We start from the raw sequence: 25,247 nt of genomic DNA on the forward strand, positions 1-25,247 counted from the left end.
CATAAAGGACTGTGTGTCACTGCAACACATATGAACTTGTAAGTTGAGGTACATGTATAATGTTTCAAGATTCAAACACAGAGCTGTATGTCAGTCCACAGTAACTTTATTCTTGCAGCTCTTAGTTTGTTAACAATGAAACCAGTGTGAAAATAAAAGTGACAGCAGTTTTCTCTCTCGGTCGTCCCTCCAGGATTTTTGGAGAAGAACAGAGACAGCCTCCACACAGACATAATCCAGCTCGTCCACTCGTCCAAGAACAAGTTCATCAAGCAGATCTTCCAGGCTGACGTTGCCATGGTGAGATTAAAATGAAACACCACTAGGTTGCTGCTTTGATAATTTTATGCTGCACTTGTTTTTCTCACCTGCTTTGTGCTTTTATTTTTTAAGTTTGTTTCTGGTGAACCCCTTTAGCGTGTTGGCTTTTACTTAAATTGCTCGCCCCTCCTCTCACTCCGCTTTCTCTTCTCTGTCTGTCTTTCACAATCGCATCAGTTTCTGTGTGGCTATCAGCAGCCCAGCACCCCCACTCCCAAGGTAATCGACAGTCTCCAGCAACATGTGGTGATTCAAACCCTGTTTGTTTTTTGGCTTTGAACGAAAGCAAAGCCAAAAATCCAAATATCCAAGCTTCTCTCACCCCATCCTCAAGCTCTTCTCGTAACCTCACAGGTGGGCGGGGAAAAGTCTGTTTATTTGCAGAATCAAACATTGAACTGACAGACTGTGTGAAACGTGTTTCTGAGTGAGGTCACGTCATGTTTTCTGTTCGTCCTCTCTGGAAGGATCCTGGAGACGACACCTGTCACACATGTTGTGTTGTTCTCTGTATATGTTTGTTGTGTGATGTAGTAATATTTGTGTGCACACCTTGTTGTATCATGTATCCCTGTGTGAACACGTGTCTTGTGTTTATCAACCATTGGCAAAAAAAATCTAAGAAGAAATCCTCACTGTGTCCAACTCACCAGAAATGTGTAAGATAACAAAAGACAGGACTTCATTTATCACCTGACTAAAACCAGGTTTAGCAGCAGCAGGAACAAATATACTGAAAGTACAGACAGATAATGAGAGTGAAAATTAAATGATTCAGTATAAGATATAAAACAAACAATATGATGAGATATGATGCTTTATTAAGAACAGAAGTTAGGTGAAGCAGTACAAGAGACAGTATTTCAAGGTAAAAGTTACTGGAGAGCAGCAAATTCAGAAAGTCTGATAACAAAAATAAAAGTCCAGAGTGGTCAGTTCACTGTCACCGTTACTGATAGATATTGCCAAGAAATGAAGCACTAACATAGCTCAGTTGGTGGAGCAGGCGCCCTATGTATGGAGGCCACAGACCTCGTTGCATTGGTCATAGGATTAATTCATGCATTATTCATGGGCTTGACCCACACGTGATCTCAGTGCACTGCAGGCAGAAGAACACATATTTTGCGTCCACAAATAGTGTAATAAGGAAAGGGCTTTCTGACAACGAAGTAAAGCACTTTAGAAAATCCATAAACTCATGCACTTTGGTCAGAGTTTGCTATATTGTATGGTTACGGTTAGGGTAGAGCTGATCCTGTCTGCAGCATTTGATAGTCTAACTTCTGTTCCGGTCCCCTGGCTGGTTCCCTAACAATGGGGCTGAGCTGACCGGCATCCCCTGAGGCTAATGCATTTACTATTGACAAGTGTTTCATACAAACCAACTTCAAAGAAACCAAACTATCCTGGGGGATACTGGTTGGCCTTGCGGTTTGGGTGTGCGCACCACATACAGAAGCTTGACTCCTGGCCACAGCCCATCGCATGTCATCCTCAGCTTTTCGCCCCTGACATTTCCTGTCTCTCTTCAGCTGTCCCATCTAAAAGAGGCAAAAATAACCAAAAAAAAAAAAGAAAACACATTAAGAAGTTGAATGTTAAACTTCTGATATGCCATCATAATGCACCAGGCATTTAAAAATGTTTGCAAGAGGGGCGCCCCTAATGGAGGCTGAAGCTTCATACTGTGGGTGATCTTTGCATGTCAAAGTTTATGAATCCATGTTTTATGGTGCAGTATAAAGTTATTTAAATATATATATATATTGTAATAATCGTGATATTTATACTCAGTCCAGCATAAAGAGAGTAGACAAAAGATCCAAATAAAACTATTTTTAAATGAAGAAATCGTAGCTCTATTAACAGGTTATGACCTGATCAGTATGACTGCTTGTTGTTTGGTTTTGTCCTCAGCCTGTAAATGCATAAAAAAGTTAAAGAAGTAAACAGTAAAAGGTTTTTTCCTAGAAACACTTTAATGACACAATAAGGGGAAATAAAATACAGTTACGGATTCGTCAGGAAAACAACTGTTCTCTCCTCTGCACTTTTAGAGTCCAAAAACCTTGTGTGGCTCCATCATCTACTCTCACTTAAGTTGATTAAACATACTTCTGTGTATTTTTTCCCTCCTTCTGTGTGTGTGTGTTTTGTGTATGTGTGTGTTTGCAGGGTGTGGAGACGAGGAAGCGCTCTCCCACTCTGAGCAGTCAGTTCAAACGCTCTCTGGAGATGCTGATGAGGACGCTCAGTGTGTGTCAGCCCTTCTTTGTTCGCTGTGTCAAACCCAACGAGCTCAAAAAACCCATGGTGAGGCCCATTTTCTTCAAGTGTGTGTTTTTGACCTCCTTCACATCATCCATGAAATACAAAAACTTACTGATTTAAGAACAGATTCAAATTTATTGAGTCTTGTAACCTCAGTAATGCCCTCAATATTGATCAAATTATTCTGTCTGGATTTGAAACAATAATAAACGTCTATAAATATTCATAAACTTTGATAAACTGTCAATGAGATCTGTAATTCACACATTACACAAAAAGCGAAGTGTTAGAATCAAAGTATTTTTTTTAATAGGGATTATCTAAACTGGTTTTGGATTAGGGCAGTTACTTCCTGGAATGTTTGGTGACTGTGATGTTGCCTCAAAGTGAAGCAGAAATAGGCTAATCCAGCATATAACTCCAGGTTCTCAAATGGTGATAAAACATATAAATAAGTGAGCTTCTGATGATGTTTTATCTTCTGACAGAGGCATGCTAGCTGATTTGAGAGTGGCATCAGTCTTTTAAAGCAAGGCAGCAAACAGGCTTATAATCTCAAAAATGATGACATGAGTCACCTGTAGCATCATTATCTTTCATCTTTCTGTAATTGAATCATGTAACTGGACATTTTGTTACCATTAAGAGTCCTGTTTTTTCTTAAATTCATCCTGTCTCTCTGTGTTTTTATTTCAGCTCTTTGACAGAGAGCTGTGTATTCGTCAGCTGAGATACTCCGGCATGATGGAGACCATCAGGATCAGGCGGGCCGGTTATCCCATCAGATACACCTTCATGGAGTTCGTGGACCGTTACAGAGTCCTCATGCCTGGTGTCAAACCTGCTCACAGACAGGTCAATGAAACACTCTCATCGGCACCACCTTTAGGACATAGTGAGAATAGGATGAGCTGCTTTCTGGTCACAGAGTCATCACTAATGCTTCGTCTTTCGTATTCCAGGAAGACCTACGGGGGACCTGCCAGATGATAGTCCAGGCCCGGCTGGGGAAACTTGAAGACTGGCAGATCGGGAAGACCAAGATTTTCCTCAAGGTTGTTTGTTTTTCTTGTTTTGTTTACTGAATCCTTGAGAGCTGAGTGGACAACGTCTCTTAGATCTGGGTAGATTAAACTTTTTTTGTCATCAAGACGCCAAAAACATTTTTCAGTCTCTCTCTGAACCCAAAGCTTCTTGATAATATTTGTGGCCCTCAGTTCCAGCTCCATCAATCCCTACTGATGATGGACATCTTTAATAATGGGTCATAGACTCCTCTGCCAACCCCTAACTCCAAGTCCCTCTCCTCTAGAAGGTTCTCGATATTGAGTTTATGACAGTTGCTCTTGTTTTGGAAAATGCAGAATAACAGCAAATAATCAGTTGATGCATTCAAATATGAAACATGCACACGTGGTCCCTGAACAGCTCACAGCCTAAAGGTCAGAAATAATGCAGGATCCATTTTTACATTTTCCCTTTAATTCACATAACCACGCACATCTGGGACCACTGTGTTCGTAGTCTACCTCCTCTAAGTGGAAATCCATTCTTGTTGAATGCATACCTTTTCATTACGTCTCTTTTATCTGCTGTTCTGTCTCTGCTCCTTTCTTTGTAGGACCACCACGATATGCAGCTGGAGATCGAGAGGGACACAGCCATTACCGACAAGGTCATCCTCATCCAGAAGGCTGTGCGTGGACTTAGAGAGAGGTACGTATTGTACAGGACCAAAACCATAAAGTGTAGATTTGTTGTGTTTTTAAGGTCTCTATGTTTGTCTGTGTTTGTTGGATGAATCTCGATGTTATATTCTCTTTCAGGTGTAATGGAGAGACTCAGAGATTATATGCTCTGCTTTTAAGTATGTAATATCTGTTTCTTTGTAGGACTTACTTTCTCAAACTGAGGAGTGCTACCACTTTTATCCAGAAGGTCTGGAGAGGCTATCGATGCAGAAGGAATTACAGAATTGTGAGTCTTTTACACGGTCACAGCGTGGTTTTTTAGTTTCTCATTGGTAATATGTTCCCTCTTTTTTACAATGACTTATTCTGTGACTGTTTTAGAAAACATTACTTATTAAACTAAAGATAGGAGAGAACGTTAAAGTGCCTGTGAGGAACTTTTGGTTGGTGCTGATTTTGGTGCCCCCTGTGGACAAAGCAGGACCTGTCATCTATTTGCTGATTTTGTCCTGTGATAACTTAGTTTAGTTATTACTGTTTACTCTCGTTGTGCTTTATCTTTACAGACAAATCTATGACTCATTGAAAACTTTGTCATGGAAAATGATTTTAAAAAAAGGCTGTTTCAGCAGCAAGCAGTCACACCACAGTCAGCACCTAACCCCCTGCCAGCTGTTTCACACATTACGACTTGTAGAAAAAGTCTTTATGCTCATGTTTTGGTTTGCTTTAGAACCTTGTCCAGGTTTTTTAACAAGCTAAAGTCTCCTCACTGGAGCTTTAAAGATCTGCGGTCTCAGAGGTCGCCGGTTCGACCATTTGCTGCATGTCTTCCCCAACTTTCTACTCCCTACATTTCCTGTCTTTCTTCCATAAAGGCAAAAAAAAAAAAAATAACTTAATAGAAAAAAAAGATAAAAAAAGATCCGCAGTGAATCCTGCTTTGCACCAAACTTATAGCAGGTCAAGCTGTCTGTCCTTCTACATGTCCCCATGTTGTTTGAACCATTTAAATCTTTTTAAATGTTTACTAACTGTATACATTATGAAAAGGGGACATAGAGTAGCAGAAAATGTCATAAATGTAGAAAGGAGGGGAGGACCCAGGTGCAGATTCAAAATAAAATAATTGAATAAACTAAAAACAGATAGAAAATAAACTTACTTCAAACTAAATCCAGAGAACAAAAAACACTGGGACACAAGAAGACAGATATCGCAGGAATCCACATCACATTAAACGTCATAAGCACAATGAACAGGCACAGAAGGGAGGAAACACAGAGACTAAATAGACACACTGGGTAATGAGTAAGGACACACAGGTGAATACTAAACACAGAAGAACACAAAAAGGTAACAAATAAAACACAGTACATGAATCACTGAAACACAACACTGAGAAGACATGAGGATAACTATGAAGTGAAAGCAGAAATTAAAGTCAGGACATTACAAAGAAAATACAGAACAAAAGTAACTCATGACAGAAAATAAAAACAAAGTATACATGGCATAAACCTGCACATATGTAAATTCATGCTTACATAGTACTTATGCATTCACATGAACACAAATACTCGTATGCATGTACTGAAACATACAGGAGGTTTGAGACCTTTTACTCAGGCAGCTGGTTCAAACAGTCAAAGTATTTGTTGTCCTTTTTAATAATCTTTCATTCATATTAATTTAAAGAGCATATTTGGATTTGATGGGACATTTGAGCATGAGCGTGCGATGAGAGCATCTCATCCTCTGTGTGTTTCTCTCCCTCAGATGAAATGTGGCTTCCTGCGGCTCCAGGCAGTCTACAGGGCGAGGAGGTTCTACAGGAGCTATCAGCTGACCCGCCTGAACGTCACCTACATTCAGGCGCGCTGCCGAGGCTTCCTCGTCAGGCAGGCGTTCTGGCGGCGACTCCGAGCCGTGTTGACCCTTCAGGCCTACACCAGAGGCATGATAGCCAGACGCCTCTGCCTGAGGCTCAGGGCAGAGGTAAAGAGTTATGTTTACTACGTCTACCTGTATCAATTTGCCTACCTGACAGTGGGAGAGGGTTACTGGTGCTGAAGGCACACTTGAGGAAGAAACTGTGATGTCCTGCTTATTTTACTTGAATGAAACAAACTGTAAAGCCTTACTGTTTTCAGTCATGTGATCCCTTACTTCTTTACATTCTTTAAGCCAAACTTCACTTTTAGGCTTTCATACCTGAACAGAACTTAAAAGTTAGTTTGATATTTGGGTAAGTTTGCTTGTTTGTTTTCTTTCTGAAAACCAAATGTCTGTGCTTAGCTTACCTAAACATAAGACTAGAAACTCGGGTCCAAGAGGTAAAAAACAATCCCTCTAGCATTGATTTTTGAAGTCTTAAATCTAGAGAGCTTGCTGCTTGGCCTGTTTTCTGGTCTTTCCGCTGAGCTGAGTGGCTGTGAGCTGTAGCTTCACGTTAAACTTGACTTCAGTGTGGCTTGTCGCTTCAGATTATAGAAGTAAAGTAAACATATATGGTGTCATAAAAAAGCGAAGGAGTTATATCTTTTCCGGGTTTAATTACCTGATGATGTGAATCACAGCTCAGACATGTTTAGAAATATGGTTTCCTGATTTAAAAACACTTGCTGCATGCAACCTGAAAACCCCTAGTCATTAAAGGGGGACACCGTTTTTACTTGTTCTGAAAACCACACTTGCCTTTATGCCTGTGCAAAATATAAAATTCAACAAATGTGATTAAATGCAGTCCCTCAAAGAGGATACAGTGGACAGAAGAAAACAGATAAGCACACTGAACAGATCCATGAGTAGAGAGCAGGCATCCTGCACAGAGACAGTCATGGATAACACTACAGACCGGGTCAACGGGGAGAGTACGTTTAAAGCTTGTATGGCTGTGGGAACAAAGCTCCTGCACATGGGGACCTTTACCTACGTCCAGAAGGGAGAGAGGTGAAGTGCAGGCACAGAGGGGGCTTTTTTTGTGACTGTTCTAGATCTGTTAGATACAATGATTTTACCAACCAGACTAGTGATCTTAAGGAGATTGTTTTATTGCCTTGTAAATGAAACAGATTACACTATAGGAAAGAACTGATTCTATAATAAAGCGGTACAGGAGGAGAAGAAGATAAGGTTGTTAGAGAGATACACATTTGGGGTGCAGGTGCTCCATGATTTCATCGTCTTAAAGTCTGCATCTGGCCCTCGTAATATATCTCAACCTACTTTTGCCTTCAGAAACACTGAAAACTTTTAGCACAAACAAATAGGAAAACTTGATCTTGAGAAAAAATTCTCCCGTTTGCCTGAAATATGTCAGGCCGTAGACTCTTCCACAGTCTTTTTAAACAGATATGTTTGATCCTGGTTGCTTGTCTTTGTGTTAAATGTGAAATGATGGCGTGAGTTTGTAAGAATCTTTGAGTTGTTGCTGCCACTGTTGACCCTTTCTTTCTCTCTCCCTGTCCTGAAAGAAAACATGAAATAAATGATGTTTTGTAAATGTTTGTTTTAATGTCACTTTGTTATCAGCTTGATGAGATGTAATTAGCTCTCTAAGGAAGCATGGAGTAGTATTATTTAGCAGGTCTGCAGTTCCAGACTGACTCGAGGGAGAAGGAGTTGAGTGGGTGAGCTTTGGGAAGCAGCTCGAGTGCGAACCAGAGGCAGCTTCCGTTACATGTTGTCATTTATTGGTGTTGTTAGGACTTTGACGCTTTCTTGGATCCCTGACTAGTGAATACGTAGAAATGTAGACTTGTTTTGCTGACTAAAAGCCCCTTTCAATGCTCAATAGAGGAAAAAAAGAAGTCTGGTGTAGTTTATATTCTTGGTCACTGTTGTCTGGTTGTATTTTTGTTGAACTATAACAACAAAAAGCCAATTATCTGTCAATACAGATAATAAAAGGTGTACCCTGACTCTCTCTGCTCAAGCTTTAATCAGAACAGTAATCAAAGCTAACCGAAACACTAACCAGTTTCACCCTCTACCTGTCTCTGTGACCCCCCCTCTCCGTCCTCTCTCACCTCCCTCACAGCTGCGGCATCGGCAGGAAGCCGAGCGCCAGCGCCTGGCCGAGGAGGAGCAGCTGCAAAAACTGATGACGGCTCGGCGGGCCAAGGCAGAGGCCGAGAGGAAACACCAGGAGAGGCTCGTCCAAATGGCCCAGCAGCAGGAGGAGAGGGAGAGGGAGGAGAGGGAGGAGGCGAGGAGGAAGAAGGAGCTAGTGGAGCAGATGGAGAGGGAGAGGGAGCAGCCGGTGGATCACTCTGACATGGTGGACCGCGTGTTTGGGTTCCTGGGGAACTCGGGGCCTTTGCCCAACCAGGATGGACAAGCACCTGCTGGTTTTGAGGTATCATATTGTATTGTCTTATCCTTCGTTCCCACCCTGGTTCTAGATGATGTAAAATTAACTAGCCTATTATATGTTACTCATGTAGATGTATCATTTGATCTGTGTGTATTTCATGCTGCGTAGGACTTGGAGAACACTCCTCAGGGTGAAGAAAATGAAGAAGAGGAGCTGAATGAAGGTCTACCGTTACCTGATGAGGATGACGAGGATTTGTCTGAGTACAAGTTCTCCAAGTTTGCAGCCACATACTTTCAGGGGGTTTCCACTCACACATACATCAGACGACCGCTGAAACAACCTCTGCTGTTTCATGAGGACGAAGGAGACCAGCTGGTAAGGAACTGAAGCACTTTAATGTCTTTGTCATACACCAAGTTATTCAATTTATTTATTAATGGAGTAACAAGATCTGCCTTTTGAAGGAGTCATTCAACATTTGTGAGGAATAAGGTGATGTGTTCTCGAACGTTGTTTTTGTGATTACGACCTAAACTTCAGAGTACTTCACACTGACGTTTACTGCTGCAAGGTTACTAAAGTTGTCCTTGGTTGTCCACCCTATCCATCATTTGTGACTGTTCAGTCTGTTTTAGATGTATGTAATGTAAAAACTATTGATAGACATCTTGTTGTAGCATTAGAAGCTGCTCTAGACCTGAAATTTGCACCTCAAAATAACAATTGTTGATGGTTTCTCCACCTTTGCTGAAAACTAAGTTACATCAGAAGTCCCTCTCCTCCTTGATCCTGTTTGCACGTGTGTTCAGTAAGACGCTGAAGCCAAGGAAGCTAAGTCTAGCAGTTATTTCAGTGTTTTTTATTTGTGTGATCTTTGCATGAAATCACAAAAGGAACAACAACAGAAACATGGCCTGTGTGTTCAGTAATGGAATTAGGTTAGGTTACCCCCTGCAGACAGCTTACAGCATCCACCTGACACTCAGAGTCACCAAGTTCCTGAAGCATAATCTAGACCCTGAATGAGTGATCATCTTTAAAATGGCTCTCCCTGAATAGTTATTGTGGATAGAGGCCTGCAGTGAAGACCAAACTCTAGGTGTTACCGGGCTGTAAACATGTTGATTTCTGTGACAAAATGAGGATTGTCTTGCCCCATGTGGTCATTACAGGAACTGCAGTTTTTGGCACTTTGCATTTGCCTCAAAGGTTGTGCCCTAAAAAATATTCCGGTGCTGAAAAGAGAAATTGAGTCATTGGTTTAATGTCAAATAATCTGAGAGCTCATTTAAGAAAGAAAAGATATCTAACGGGCACAACTGCTGATTATAAACATCCTCTGATGTTCCTCAGGCTGCGTTAGCGGTGTGGATCACTGTGCTGAGGTTCATGGGAGACCTCCCAGAGCCGAAATGTCAGATGGTAATTAATGACGGCAGCGAAAAGATCCCCGTCATGACCAAGATCTACGAAACCCTGGGAAAGAGGACGTACAAGAGGGAGCTGCAGGAGCTGCAGGTGGAAGGAGAGGTGAGGGGAAGCTGAAGGGTCCGACTGTTCAATTAACTCTTGATGATTTTTGCTAATGCTCTGGTCTGCAGAGTAGTTAAATGTAATCATGCTTAATGTTTGTGCCTACAGAACAGCTCCATAGACGGCCAGAAGAGGAACAGTATCAGACATAAACTTGTGTCTCTCACCCTGAAGAGGAAAACAAAGATCACAGAGGAGGCGAGAATCAGTCCAGCTCTTTATACTTCAACATCTGTAGCAGTTATTGGGATATTTACTAGTTTAATGACACAGCTTCTTTTTGTGAAAGGAAGGAAATATCAAATATTTTCATTTTTATTTTTATTTTTTTTGTTTCTAATGTTGTTTTGTTGTCGGGTAGAAAGTTTCAGAGTCACAGAGTTTATGGGGCTGTTTGTTCTTGAGGTTTTTCCTCACTCAGTCTGATCATTCCTCAATAACTTTAAATAGAAAAATGGGACTAATACACATAATGCTACGATCATGAAGGGTTTTTATTGACTTGTTTAAACCTCCTTTAACTAAATCTCTAACACATGCATTGATTTAACTGTGTATTGCATAGCTTTCGCTGAATGTCAGTAAACACAAGATGTGTCAGGCCCCTCAGGTTTATCTGGAGACCATTCAGAGGGTCCTGTAGGTGAGCTGTGAGTTAGCTCCTAAAGATAGTCAGTCTAAAACAGTTCAAACGAGCTCCATCTTGCACAGCTACAACAGTAAAATGATGCTGAAACATTAATGTCGGGGTATTTAAAAGTTAGTAATGTCATATAAAGAAATCTAAGAGTCACTGTTTCAGTGTTTTAAACTGTAGTGAGGACTTTTGGAAATAAACCCTTATTTATGCACAGTTTAGAATATTTACAGAGCAGCGCAATCATCAAACAGTTTCATGACTTCTGAGGATGACTCTGGATCATTTCAGTGTTTGCATTGAAGCACATTTCAAGAAGATAAGTTAAAGAGTTTCTTCTCCTTCGTGTGTGTGACAGGTGACCAGGCGGTTCACAGAGGGTGACTATGGAGTCCAGGGGAACAGCATGCTGGAGGACCGACCAACCTCCAACCTCGAGAAACTTCACTTCATCATCGGCAACGGTATCCTACGACCAGCCCTCAGGTGACCTGACTTTAGATGTTTAACTCTTCTTCAAACCACATATAGTGCCCGTATTTACAAACTCTGGGAGCTTAAAAATGAGGTGAGAAGTCCCAGCCTAGAAGTGATTCTCAGAGCATCTACAAGCAAGAAATCCAAGTTGGTTCTTTATGTTAGTGAGGAGGACTGGTTGACCCTGTTGCTGGTGAGGCTGACCGCACATTAGACGATATTGTCCCCTATCTCCTCCCTCTCTGTCGGCTGTCCTGTCACCAAACAAACTCGAACAAACCCAAAAAGTAATCCAAACACGCAAACAAACCTTTAAATTCTGATGTTTTCATCCCTTTGTGCAGCTTGTTGATGCTGATGTGACTCTGTACTCTCAGTTTTGCTTCGTTTTTAATAACAAACCTCCCTGCAGTGATAAAAAGATCATGAGTGAAGCTGTTTCATTTTTCCAGTAGCCAAATGTCTAAATGTGGTGATCACTTTCATTTTCGGGGATACTGCGTTGGAGATTTGAGCGCATCTTCCCACAAACATGATCTCAGTCTGTAGAGTTTAATCAACTCATGTTCATTGTCTGTGTTTGGAGTACATTTCTGGGGGATTCTGTGGATGGATCCAAAGAATATTTTGGACAACCACAAAATTGCTAATTTCAGCAGGATTAAGCCCTAGATCTGGTTGAATCATGTTTCTGGTACCTGTTTCAGGGATGAAATCTACTGTCAGATCTGCAAACAGCTCACTCAGAATCCATCAAAGAGCAGCCACGCCCGTGGGTGGATCCTGCTGTCTCTCTGCGTTGGCTGTTTCGCTCCATCAGAAAAGTTTGTCAAAGTAAGAAAACTCTCTTTGAGGTGAAATACAGCTGCTCTTTCCTCTGTGATCACTGTTTTCAGATGTCAAACTGCAAGTCTGCATCTGTTGTTTTCCTCTCTGTTGTCAGTATCTACGAACGTTTCTAATAAACGGCCCTCCTGGTTACGCTCCATACTGTGAGGAACGCTTGAGGAGGACATTTGTCAACCGCACAAGGACCCAGCCGCCATCTTGGTTGGAGTTACAGGTACTGACATCGTCTGTTTTGTGTTTGCAAGAATATCTGCAGGTCATGAAGAAGTATTTAAACACTGAACTCAGTTTCAAACATTAAAATGGATTCTATGTGGGACCTAAAAAATGATAAGTCTAAACTTCAACTTGATGAACCTTCAGAGACACTGTTCATGTTTCTGAAAATAGACTTTACATATCAACATCAAATCATTGGAGGATTTAGGAGCTGACTTTTCAGAGCACCATAATGAACCACAGAGGAACACTTTGTCTTTAAGGCTTCAGCTTGAGTCTGACATGTTTGCCCCTCAGGCCACTAAATCAAAGAAGCCCATCATGCTCCCGGTCACGTTCATGGACGGCACCACAAAGACTCTCCTGGCAGACTCGGCCACGACTGCCAGCGAGCTCTGCAACGCGCTTGCAGACAAGATCAACCTGAGGGACCGCTTTGGCTTCTCGCTGTATATCGCCCTGTTTGACAAGGTGAGAAGAACGATTAATACTGACATTAACCCAGCGTATACTCTGTGCATATAATAATATAGATACATTTGTAAAACTGTCTCGTCCAGGTGTCGTCACTGGGCAGCGGCAGTGACCACGTCATGGACGCCGTCTCCCAATGCGAGCAGTACGCTAAAGAGCAGGGCGCCCAGGAAAGGAACGCCCCCTGGAGGCTGTTCTTCAGGAAGGAAATCTTCAACCCCTGGCACAGCCCCTCTGAGGACTACGTCGCCACAAACCTGGTCTACCAGCAGATCGTCAGAGGGGTGAAGTTTGGAGAGTATCGCTGTGAGAGGGTGAGCGGCTGAGTTTGGTTTAACATACAGATCATGATTAAATTCAGAGACCAGATTAAAACTGTGAATTCTCCAACAGGAATTAGTTTGCATAAACAAAAAAGCCACCCAGAATCATAACAGAGGATTTTAAACCAAATCCAAACCCGGCTCCTGATGAGGGATCTATAGGTGTATTTCTTCATGTGTCTCTTCAGTTTTCATGCTCACAAACACAGATCAGGTGCTGGAGTTAAGTTCTCAGCAGCCTCTGTGCATCAAACAGCTTTACACTTCTGTTACACTTGGTGTCCTCTTTCATTCGGCAGTAGAGAAACGAGAGTTGTCCTTAAAAGTTTGTTAGTTTCCTCATGATCGTCCCTTCCCTCTGCTGTGTCTCTTCACCAGGAGGAGGACCTGGCAGAGCTGGCCTCTCAGCAGTACTATGTGGATTACGGCTCTGAGATCCTTCAAGATCGCCTGCTCAGCCTCATCCCCTCTTACATCCCAGACAGAGAAATAACCTCGACTAAGACTGCAGAGAAGTGGGCTCAGCTCATCATCAGCGCCCACAAAAAGGTACCTGCTGAAGTACATGAAATAAACTAACACTCACTTGGCCTTTCTGCCTGAGCTTTGACTCTTCACTGAGCAGTTAGTCATCTCTGCTCTGTTGTGATGAGCTTTGGCTTTCACTCACCGTTACACTCGAATGCAATGACCCACCGTACGATAGCCCTCTTCAAAGCTCTTCATAGCTTGATTCTGCAGAGCAATATTGTCTGGGAATGTTTACATCCCCACACCTCTGCTACAGAAAATAATACTGAGCCAACCATTACTACAGTTACTGACCACAGTTGACTTGTGCAGGGATTACACACTAAACGGAGGCTGAACATGCAGAGGGTGAAAGAGGACGTGGTGGATTTTGCTCGTTTAAAGTGGCCTTTACTCTTCTCACGCTTCTACGAGGCCTTCAAATTCTCTGGTGGGTAAAACAAAATCTCCAGCAGTGATGTAATTATGCAGACTTGGTCCTGTGTTAATGGATGTGACTGTCTGTGCGCAGGTCCCAGTCTGCCTAAGAATGACGTGATCGTGGCGGTGAACTGGACCGGAGTTTACTTTGTGGACGAACAGGAGCAGGTTCTCCTGGAGCTCTCGTTCCCAGAGATCACTGCTGTGTCCAGCAGCAGGTAAGATTACACCAAGATTATATTCTGTTGCATCATTTGAAGATTGAATTCTGCCTGTTTTCATCTGCAGTATTGAATAAAACATCAAAATTCTGCCCTATTTTATCTGGTATATTCTTGATTCAAGCACTACTGTAAGTCTACTTTTTATTGTCTGACCTGTGTAATGGCAATTTCTTGTTCAGGTCATGATTTCAGCGTGATGGATGAAATAATCTTATGGAGAGACAAATGGTTGTCTTTAGTCGAGTCTTTATTATCAACACTCTTTGTAAAGAGGGAGACAACAAGTAAACTTCTCTCAGTCGAAGTTAGATGTGTTCTGCCCCAAAATGTGAGCTCAAACAGCATATTTCAGAAGAAAACAGGTGTGGTACATTGACAGGAAGCTCTCCCAAAAAAGGGAATATTCTATGGTCTAACAATGATCATTGGCTAAGTAAAATACAGGACACATGAGAGCACAACAGGATACGTAAGCAAGCTGCGTGCTAAAGCTAGGATGGGAGTACAGGAGACCTCCTGTCTGCGACCTTGGAGAAATCCGCACCAGCACCAGTTTCCATGAAAACCTCCTGTTTGCGACCTTTTGGAGAAACTGCACCTACAACAGTTCCTATCACTCTTACACAAACATGAGAAAAAATCTAATTCAGATCTGTATTTACAGGTTCATAAAAATGTAGAATCAGCAGAAATCTGGCAACACATTATCCATCTCTGATCTAGAATAGATTGTTAGCTGTTCCTTGTTTGCAAATTCCTAACTTGAGCCGGACAACACTGTGCCAACAAGTTTTAGATTTCCTGAGTTCCTCAAATGCACCAGGAAAGATCTCCATTCACTAAACATTTCAAAGTTTGTTTTCATCTCCTCTTGAGGACAGACATGACAAAGCTTGAAAAAAACTATACACTTTCTATTAATCTGCATCATGATGCTGTTAAACTCGTTAACCAGCTGATCCCTCGTAGACCACAAGAAAAACTGTTTCTTTTTTAGAGTGCAGCCTCTGTTTGACTCACTATTTACAGTGAAACTGGGACCTACCAGACACAGACGTACTGGCGCTCCTGCGGGGATGCTATGAACCAAGAAATGACAGCGTTCATTTTGTAGATCTGGAGGGGTGCTTAGCATTTGACCTGAGTACATGGTCACTTCTCAAGTTGCTAACTGGACTGTAAACGATGAAGCGCGCGGATAAGATAAGAGAAGTGTTGGCTGGAAGTCATTTATCGTTGATCGCTGGATACATGCAACTACACAGAAATTGTCTATCGTTCTCAGAGGCAATATTAATGTCAGGCGATGGCTGATGGGCACAGAGATTGCTTACTTGGATTTTCTACTTCAGCTGTACTCTCTGTTAAGAGCCAGTCTTATCATGCTAATTATTAATTACTTATTTCGAAACATTAGCTTAGAAGGCTGAGTGAATTAAGAGGACAACATCAAGTGATCATTTATAAACTTCACCTCTATACCTTCTTAGAGGTACTAAATGATGACTCATGTATTCATTTTAATCAGTGATAAAAAGTCAACTTTCCTTTTCCAGAGGGGGTAAACTCCAGGGCCAGAGTTTCACCTTGTCCACCATCAAAGGAGACGAGTACACGTTCACCTCCAACAACGCAGACGACATCAAAGACCTGGTGATCACCTTCCTCGATGGTCTAAGAAAGAGGTCCAAGTATGTGGTGGGACTGCTGGACTGTCCCAACCCTGGTAAGACTCATGAACATGCCATGATATTATAAATGTTAAAACCACTGCTGCTGCTGTATGTTTGAGTTTTAAAGTGTCTAAAAGTGTCCTCTCTGTGTTGCAGCAGGGGCAGACTCAACTTTCTTGAGTTTCACTAAAGGGGACCTGATCATTCTGGACGAACACTCCGGAGACCAAGTGATGAACTCCGGCTGGGCTCACGGCATCAATGACAGGACCAAGCAGAGAGGCGACTTCCCCGCTGAGTGTGTCTATGTGCTGCCCACCATCACCAGGCCGCAGTACGACATAGTGGTGAGTGAGGACACAACATTTATGTAGTGTTCTTAGAAAGCCTTTAAACAGTGTGTCACTTAAAGAACAGTCCCTTTTCTGGAGGAAACTCAGACTTAGCATGATGTGTGGACCCCCCCCCCCCCCCCACACACACACACACACACACACACACACACACACACACACACACACACACTCTGTCCACTAACAAGAGTTTGATTCAGATAGAAAGTGCAGTTCAATGAGTTTCCGAGACAAGCAATGAGTCATTGAATCATCCACAAATTCACTTATTAAAGCATGTTGAGACCTTTGTTTTGTATTTTTAAGACGCACAATATTAATATTTTGAAGTAGATTCTGATGGTTTTAAGCCAAGGTGTGAGATATAAGAGAAAAAATTGTGAGACAAGTTTATTACATGTAGAATAAAAATGCAACACAATATATAGAAGAAATATACAATGTATGAAATATGCACAAATATGTGCATCCAATAGTATGGCAATACTGAGAATGGGTTATGTTATTTCAATATTATTGCTAAATAGTTACATGACATAAACACTGCAAGCATTGATTTGATGTCTATAGCTAGATTTTTGCACAGCATTTCATTTCACAAATATGTGTCTGGTTAAGATTCAGTGTTTATTAATAATAATAATAATAATAATAATAATAATAATAATAATAATAATAATAATGGTGTTATAGCTGCTGGAAGTGAAAGAAAGTCTAGGTTCTAACAGAGTGTCAGACACACAAGAAGGGGAGTTGTACAGATTGAGGCCACAGGCAGGATTGACTTTCTGTGATGTGCAGTTTTGCATGTAAAAATCTATGCAGAAGTACGCCAGAAGGGTTGTTTTTGTATGTACAAATGGATTTCTGTATTTTTATAACTCTATCATTCTTCTTTTACTCTCTCTCAGGCTCTGGTAACGATGACTCCTGATCAGAGGAGGGAATCCATCGGTGTGTCTCAGATGAACCCCTCTGACAAAGAGGACAAAACCAAGGCGTACACATTGGAGGAGTTCTCCTACGACTACTTCAGGTGTCTTTCCCATTTCGTCTCTTATCCTCCTCTAAAGCACTGTTACGTTAAATGTGAACAGTATACTTACAGATATGAATTAAGTTGCATTGATAAAAAGTGAAATGGCTCCACAGAAAGATCAAAGTTCCTCTGTGTTTCACCGACTCTAACCCCTCCTGCAGGCCTCCTCCTAAGAGCACTCTGAGCAGGGTGATGATCTCTAAGTCCAGAGGGAAGGAGCGTCTGTGGAGCTGTGCGAGGGAGCCTCTCAAACAGCCTCTACTGAAGAAAGTGTTGGCTCACGATGAGCTCTCTCAGGAGGCCTGCCAGGCCTTCATGGATATCCTTTAGCGCACAGCGTTTAACATCTTCATGTGAATCAATTGATCCTTTTTGTGTCTTTATTATTCAGTGTAAAAAGTACAATCAACTCTAAAAACAACACTTAATAATGATAGCACTGTACTTTGGTTTACGTCCTTGACCTCTGCTCTACCCATCTTGAAGTATATGGGCGACTATCCGTCCAAACGAGTGCGGTCAGTCAACGAGCTCACAGATCAGATCTTTGAAGGAGCGCTGAAGGCAGAGCCGCTCAAAGACGAGATCTTCTGTCAGATTCTGAGACAGCTCACTGATAATCAAATCAAGTATGACTGAAAAACACACACATACAAACACACACACACACACACACACACACACACACACACACAAACACACACACACACACACACACACACACACACACACACACACACACACACAACCACAACCACACATATGTAACAAGGACTGAGTTTTGTCTGCAGCAGAGTGATTGAAAGTTGTATTTTTTGCTGTTTTATTTTATTCCTCTTTCGCCACAAGAACACACTGAACAATAATTTGACTTTTGCGTGTGTGTGTTTGTGTGTGTGTGTGTGTGTGTGTGTGTGTGTGTGTGTGTGTGTGTGTGTGTTTGTGTGTTTGTGTGTTTGTGTGTTTGTGAAGGTACAGTGAGGAGAAGGGCTGGGAGCTGCTGTGGCTCTGCACTGGTTTGTTTCCTCCCAGTAACACCCTGCTGCCTCACGTCCAGAGATACCTGCAGGCAAAGAAACACTATCCACTCGCTCCAGACTGCATGCAGAGGCTACAGAAAGCATTACGGTAACACAAGCCTGCGCGCACACACACACACACACACACACACACACACACACACACACACACACACACACACACACAGAGTAGTGTTTCCAGTCTACAATCATGTCATGTCTCCTCTCTGTTATTTGTTATAGAAATGGATCCAGGAAGTACCCCCCTCACCTGGTGGAGGTGGAGGCCATCCAGCACAAAACCACTCAGATCTTCCACAAAGTCTACTTCCCGGATGACTCAGACGAGGTCTGTCTGAAAAATATTACATTCTTTTATCACTTTTGTTTTCCTGATACAGGGATATTAATAACGCTGTTGCATCCTTATTTAAAGGTCCATACGTAAAGAGTTAAGGTTTTCTCTCAGCTTCATCAACACTCTTTAAACCTGCTTCTGTAAACATATCTGCTTTATAAACATACTCATCTCATGTTTTATTATCATTCCTATGTTTCTGTTTCATGTGTGAGCAGCAGCTTCAGTTTCGGCTTGTTTGTGTTAGCAGGTGTTTGAAGTTGAGTCGAGCACCAAGGCCAAAGACTTCTGCCACAACATCTCTGGACGTCTGATGCTCAAATCTGCAGATGGCTTCAGTCTTTTTGTGAAGATCACAGATAAGGTGAACATGAAGTGAAGCTTCATGAACTGAACACTGTAGAGTAACTTCATTCATTTTTCTTCTGTAGAAAGAACAGCAACAACAAATGAGGCAGACTACACAGCTCAGTCTTTGTTAATGATGTCTGATTTCTCTCTGGAACCTGGCCGTAGAGAAAATGTGACTCCTATTCCTCAGAAAAGTAGTTGCTGATTTTTCTTGTCTTTCAGGTCATCAGTGTTCCCGATGGGGACTTCTTCTTCGACTTTGTGAGGCATCTGACCGACTGGATCAAAAAAGCCAGACATGTGAAAGACGGTAAACAGAGATGAACTCTTCTTTAGAGGTAACATGTGGAGTCTGCACATGTGAGTGGGCACTTCATGAGTCAACCGGAGCAGTGATGAACAGGAAACACTGACTGACTGTTAGATATCCAACTTATTGTACTTTGTGTTGCAGTGGGGGTTAGTCAGTTTATGACTTTAGCTTGTGCTGCTCTGTGGACACTGTAGGGAAGCTGGAGAGGATGCCACTTGTCTCACAGCCTTTGTTATTTGGCCTTACACACGTATTATCCACAGGCCGTCCACTAACCTGTGGGCCCTACTTTTGTCATGATAGCAATCTCAGAATTTTTCCATGCCAACAAAAAGCAAAGTTAGCTAACCAACCAGATTATGAAACATATTGACCCTGGTTTTCCCCTCAACCTCACATCATTTGTATTTTAACAACAAACCTGTCCAGAACTCTTCACATGTAAAAATAGCGCTCTTTAGTTACATCGTAATCTGGCTAAACATGTGAATTGCTTCACATAGCGCCTGTAAAGCTCATATTTAATCTACCTTCTTATTGGTTATTCCTCCTGTAACTCTCCATCCTCTCACCTCTGTGTGGTGGCCGTGCAGGTGTGGTGCCTTCACTGACCTATCAGGTGTTCTTCATGAAGAAGCTGTGGACTAACACTGTTCCCGGGAAAGACTCCATGGCTGACTCCATCTTCCACTACTATCAGGTGAGTGTGCTCTGTTGCTCTCCGTGAAAGTGAAGGTGTTTGGATGCTTATGTAAAAGTGCGAACACCGAGCTGCATCATTCAATCCTTGTTTGAATGGAGCAGCTGCAGTTCCTGGTGGAGTATAAGTGTTAAGAAATGACCTGCAGCTCCAGAGATACAAACACTGAGCGACTGTCTTCTATCTACAGGAGCTGCCGAAGTATCTGAGAGGCTACCACAAGTGTACAAGGGAGGAGGTGTACCAGTTGGGGGCGCTGATCTACAGAGTGAAGTTTGAGGAGGATAAATCCAACTTTCACAACATCGCCAAGGTCCTGAAGGAGCTGGTCCCTCAGGACCAGATCAGACATCTGTCCCCCGATGACTGGAAGAGGGTGAGCTGACACACTGGAGCAGGAATTCAATTATATATAAATGAGCAGTCCAACAAAAAGGACACATGAGACACAGCAGAGGATGTTAGCAGCAATACGACATAAAAAATAGATTCATCCCACTTCTTTTAGATATCTCTGTGCAGCTTCACTGTATTGATTTCCATTATTTGCAAACTTCCCTCTGGATGCATGAAACTCCCTCTGCCTCACACAAACAGATCACAGCTGAGGATGCTGAATGAACTTCATTAGTTATACAGATATTAAGTCATTAATCAAAATATTGGACATTAAAAATGTTAAAGTTATGATGGTGCTGGATGAGGAGAGAGAGGATGATTAAAGTTATTACAATACAGCCAGAGGCAAACATCAACACGACTGAAAATACCAGATACAGTCATCCTGGTGGGAAAAGCTGGTTTATTAAAGTCTGGGTCACATCCCAGTTTTCTGTTATTTATTTATTTATTTATTTATTTTGACTCCGATTATCAGTCTTTTTTTTATGTACAAAGATTAATGTTTGTTATAGAACAATAAAATAAGACCTGAGAAGACGGATCACATAATTAGGACATCATCTCTGTGACTCCACAAAACTCTTTTTAATTCATGAACACATTCATCATCAGGTAAAGAAACATACACAGAGTGAAGAGTGAACACATGAATATTCAGAGATGTCTTATATTTTCATGGTTTGTCTCTTGTGTGTATCTCTCTCTCTCTCTCTCTCTCTCTCTCTCTCTCTCTCTCTCTCTCTCTCTCTCTCTCTCTCTCAGTCCATCATGTTGCTGTTCAACAAGCACTCAGGAAAAACCCGAGAAGAAGCCAAACTCGCCTTCCTCAAAGTGATTTACAAGTGGCCCACATTTGGATCTGCCTTCTTTGAAATAAAGGTAACAATTTCACACCGCAGTTCACAAACAGCTGGATATTTTGAGTTATTCTACCACTTTGTTTTGTTTTTGTTTTGCAGAAGATCGAATTAAATTAAAGGTTAATATATATTGCTGGGAAGTATATTATTTAAAAATGCACGTCCTTCGTTGTGATCTGAATCTGCAAATAAATGAAAGCCACAAATGTATTGATATATGTGCAAAAACTAAAGTATTCACCTGATTGAGAAGTTCAGTTTGAATGTAAAGTAACATAGAATGTAATGTCTCAGAAAAAGTAAATCAAAACTGTGTGTTTGTTCTTTCTGCAGCAATCAACTGATCCCAACTACCCCGAAACTCTCTTGATAGCCATCAACAAACATGGTGTCAGTTTGATTGATCCCAAATCTAAGGTGAGTCCACATCTATCACTCTTTTTTATTTAAACTTTGAGACATTTGGGGAAAAACGGTCTCTCTGAAGTACCTACTATATACTAAGTTTGATTTTAGTTTAAGGAGCTACATTTCCTTTTTGGCACCTCAGAAGTAAAACCTAAACATTTTATTTTGAAAATACACACCTAGGTCTAGTTTAGGCTTTTAAAAGATGTAACTCCAGAGAATTTTGTTTTCTCTTGGTATTTCAGCAGTGTGCTCACTGTGCTTGATATCATATTTTTGCAGTTTGAAGATATTTCAGAAGGGTATATAAGGGTTCATTTCTAAACCAAAAGCATCTTTGTGGTTTGTGAAAAATCAACTACATTAAATTTGCTGCTCATTTATGCAATAACAAATATATGAGTATTGTACAACACATAGTGCAACACATCTGCGCCTGAAAAATCAATGCAAACTGCCGTAAATCGACATGCAGCTCATGCTCCTGTAATGTTTGGCAGTGATTTGATTGTTGTTGTGTATTTTATTATTCAAATTTGCAAATCATGGCAACAGTATGAGACAAAAAAGGTCTTGTGGTTTGGGTATCTACCTGTTCACTGTGGGCTTTTCCTTTTGCAGTGTTTGAACTATTACAACATCTTCATAACCTGTACGGCTTTCTTTAGCCTTTAAAACTGAAACACAAGATTGTCTACGAGTGTATTTTAGGACATATTGTGTCTTTAGTTTGAACTCTACGGTGCTCCTGTGAAAGATTGTGAGTGACATGCATGGTAAATATTCAGTGTACTCATCTCTCTCTTTACTTGCAGGACATCCTCACCACTCATCCCTTCACAAAGATCTCCAACTGGAGCAGTGGAAACACGTATTTTCATATCACCATTGGAAACCTGGTCCGAGGCAGCAAACTGCTGTGTGAGACCTCGCTGGTGAGACACTGAACTTATGTTTACAGACACCATGCTGGGATACACATGCACTCAAATACCACAATAACAAAAGCAAAGTGGCGAGAGAGAGATTCAGATTTCAACATAGAAGTGTGGAGTTTAAATATGATTAAATATGCAGCTAAGAAAGTTAGAGTCAGGTTCTGTTATTGAGACTGTTTTTGGAGAAAACCTGCGGATTTCTCGCCGTATTTGTGACAGATATATTTTTAAACGTTTGAGAAGGTCACTGTAGTACTAGATGACACAAAGCTATCAGCAAAAACCCCCAAAACACACTGAGTATTGTGAAGGGAAGCTGCGTACAAACATTCTCTCACATTTTGATCGTCAGATTAGGGGACGTTTGTGTTTAGTAACTTCTGCAAGGTTTCAAATCTAAGTGCAATTATTGTGAGTCAAAAAATATTTCCATGGGACGCCAATGGCCTAGTGGTTTGGGTGTGCACCCCATGTACAGAGGCTATAGCCCTTGTCACAGCAGTTGCTTGTTTGACTCCTGGCTACAACCATTAGCTGAATGTATTCCCCCGCGCTCTGCCACCAACATTTCCTCTCTCTAATTATAGTGAAAAATGTGATATATATATATACAGGTAGTAAACGTCTCTTAGTGACGAGATGATTATTTACTTCCAGTTTTTGTGTCATAATTAAGTTTGGTATTCATTGTTTTTTTAACCCCTCAGGGCTACAAAATGGACGACCTCCTGACCTCTTACATCAGCCAGATGCTGACGACCATGACCAAACAGAGGAGCACCCGAGGAAACAGCAAATAAATTACGGTCATCCAATCAAACCCTTTGTTCAGTCAAATACGTCTGAAAACATGGAAACACACTGATTCACCCACAAACTGTCCTTCTGATGTCCCACCTGTGATCATTGAGGCACTTCACAGGTGGTAACATGTGACACTGATCTTATGCCAATGTTTTCATCATGCTGATATTTATTAGCCCTGTCTTAAGACTCACCTACTTTGCCTTGAAGTTACCTTTTTCCACCTTCGGCAATTTGGATTCCTCTGTATAATTTTAATCTCTGTTAGCTGCTAGTTAATGACTTTTATCCGTTTATTAACCGGGACTGTCCAGATCGGAGAAACAAGCTTTCAATGTAAACATCTTTAGATTTAATGAGACAAAATGTAACACCCTATTTACACTTGGTGTTCAGGTGATCTGAGAATAACACCCCTATGGGTGTTAAGGGTCACTTGATCTTTGATTTAGGACTGTCTGACCTATCACCACTCATGTGTTTTAAAATAAGTGTAAATAGGGTTCAAGTTTTCCAATTCTATGAGTATGAAGATAATTGAATTTTAGTCTGTTTACAGAAACATCTCTCTTGCTTGATAAGAAAAGATCAGCAATCCAACAAAACTATCAACATCCCTCAAAACAGACTAATTATTAACTCTTGTTGGTCTTGTAAGTAGCTTCATATTACAGACTTATTTATTCTTATAGTGTTATAAGTTTAACTACCATCATGAAGTAATGACTTACCTTTGAAATAAGTGTTAGATCACGTCTCTTAAAGAACAAACTCCAGTGCTATGAACTGTTGCAGATTTAAACGTATTTAAACATAACCTGGTGATTTTTTATTGCATGTTAGCCATGCACGTGCGAGGAAACAGACTGAATGTGTGCCACAAAGTTCCAACACCAATTCTTTGTATGTTTTAATCCAGCGTAGATTAAACAACAGGCCGATGGAGTCTGTAGGTCTGTAGGTGTAGACTGGTTGTGGGCTCATTTGTGTATTTTTGTTTTCTAAATGTAAAAAACGTTAGTGTTGATTTTTAAGCAAAAAGTCATAATCAGTTTTCTGTTTATATGAAGGAGGAAATGTTTCATCCATGTGACCACATTTACAAATGTAGACATAAATAAAATGACATTTTGAAAAAAGGAACAGAGAAGTTCATTTCTTTAAGTGATAAAAAACTTCCCTGAGAAATCACCGAGCCTAGTCAAGAAATATGTCTACATATAAGCTCAATGAACATCTCTTTATTGTTTTCAGTTTCTGTAAGGATTTTTAAAAAACTTTATTTATGGGCCATGGCCTTAAAGGCTTTATTTTGATCCAGCAGCGCCCATGACCTAGCAACAGTAAACGCTGGTGAAAGTTATCCTGCAGCACTTCCACTTCATACTTGCTTTCATTAAATGTCATTTTAACAAGAATCTGTACAAACCATTGATAGAAACCGTGTCATATCATTAGTAGCAGCTCTAAACTTTGAAATTGTACCTCGAAAATGCAGATGTGATAACTTTCTCCTCCATACGGATCTCCACCATTGCCAGAGTTGATATCAGAAGTCCCGCCCCTTCTTGATTCTGATTGGTTGAGTTCAGGAAATAAAAACTGAGATCAAGAGCAGTGCTTAGATTTTAAAACTTTACTAAAATGTCAAACTATTTCTAATCCACTGTTCTTACATCAAAGTCAGCTAACTGGTTTCAACTCTTATCTGTGTTGAAAATGACAGCACACAAAG

At 41.2% G+C, this 25,247-nt stretch overlaps 1 protein-coding gene across 1 annotated transcript in view; it reads left to right on the plus strand.

Annotated features, from left to right (window-relative positions):
- LOC117813102 (unconventional myosin-VIIa-like) overlaps positions 1-23,528 on the plus strand; it is a 45,526-nt gene extending 21,998 nt beyond the window's left edge. The window contains exons 16-49 of the mRNA XM_034684187.1: positions 194-300; positions 2,500-2,637; positions 3,292-3,450; positions 3,558-3,650; positions 4,217-4,311; positions 4,488-4,572; positions 6,066-6,284; positions 8,329-8,646; positions 8,773-8,982; positions 9,961-10,137; positions 10,249-10,338; positions 11,136-11,263; positions 11,962-12,088; positions 12,198-12,317; positions 12,620-12,793; positions 12,883-13,110; positions 13,498-13,668; positions 13,963-14,080; positions 14,162-14,288; positions 15,851-16,020; positions 16,124-16,314; positions 17,232-17,356; positions 17,521-17,678; positions 17,835-17,988; positions 18,332-18,487; positions 18,622-18,727; positions 18,987-19,100; positions 19,310-19,397; positions 19,994-20,100; positions 20,291-20,476; positions 21,265-21,381; positions 21,696-21,779; positions 22,586-22,705; positions 23,416-23,528. Of these exons, the coding sequence (XP_034540078.1) occupies positions 194-300; positions 2,500-2,637; positions 3,292-3,450; positions 3,558-3,650; positions 4,217-4,311; positions 4,488-4,572; positions 6,066-6,284; positions 8,329-8,646; positions 8,773-8,982; positions 9,961-10,137; positions 10,249-10,338; positions 11,136-11,263; positions 11,962-12,088; positions 12,198-12,317; positions 12,620-12,793; positions 12,883-13,110; positions 13,498-13,668; positions 13,963-14,080; positions 14,162-14,288; positions 15,851-16,020; positions 16,124-16,314; positions 17,232-17,356; positions 17,521-17,678; positions 17,835-17,988; positions 18,332-18,487; positions 18,622-18,727; positions 18,987-19,100; positions 19,310-19,397; positions 19,994-20,100; positions 20,291-20,476; positions 21,265-21,381; positions 21,696-21,779; positions 22,586-22,705; positions 23,416-23,508 (4,853 nt within the window). The 3' untranslated portion in view covers positions 23,509-23,528. The remainder of the gene's footprint in view (positions 1-193; positions 301-2,499; positions 2,638-3,291; positions 3,451-3,557; positions 3,651-4,216; positions 4,312-4,487; positions 4,573-6,065; positions 6,285-8,328; positions 8,647-8,772; positions 8,983-9,960; positions 10,138-10,248; positions 10,339-11,135; positions 11,264-11,961; positions 12,089-12,197; positions 12,318-12,619; positions 12,794-12,882; positions 13,111-13,497; positions 13,669-13,962; positions 14,081-14,161; positions 14,289-15,850; positions 16,021-16,123; positions 16,315-17,231; positions 17,357-17,520; positions 17,679-17,834; positions 17,989-18,331; positions 18,488-18,621; positions 18,728-18,986; positions 19,101-19,309; positions 19,398-19,993; positions 20,101-20,290; positions 20,477-21,264; positions 21,382-21,695; positions 21,780-22,585; positions 22,706-23,415) is intronic.
- The last annotated feature ends 1,719 nt before the right edge of the window (positions 23,529-25,247 follow it).

Source organism: Notolabrus celidotus, chromosome 5 (genome assembly GCF_009762535.1).
Source record: "Notolabrus celidotus isolate fNotCel1 chromosome 5, fNotCel1.pri, whole genome shotgun sequence".
NCBI classification, from domain to species: domain Eukaryota; kingdom Metazoa; phylum Chordata; class Actinopteri; order Labriformes; family Labridae; genus Notolabrus; species Notolabrus celidotus.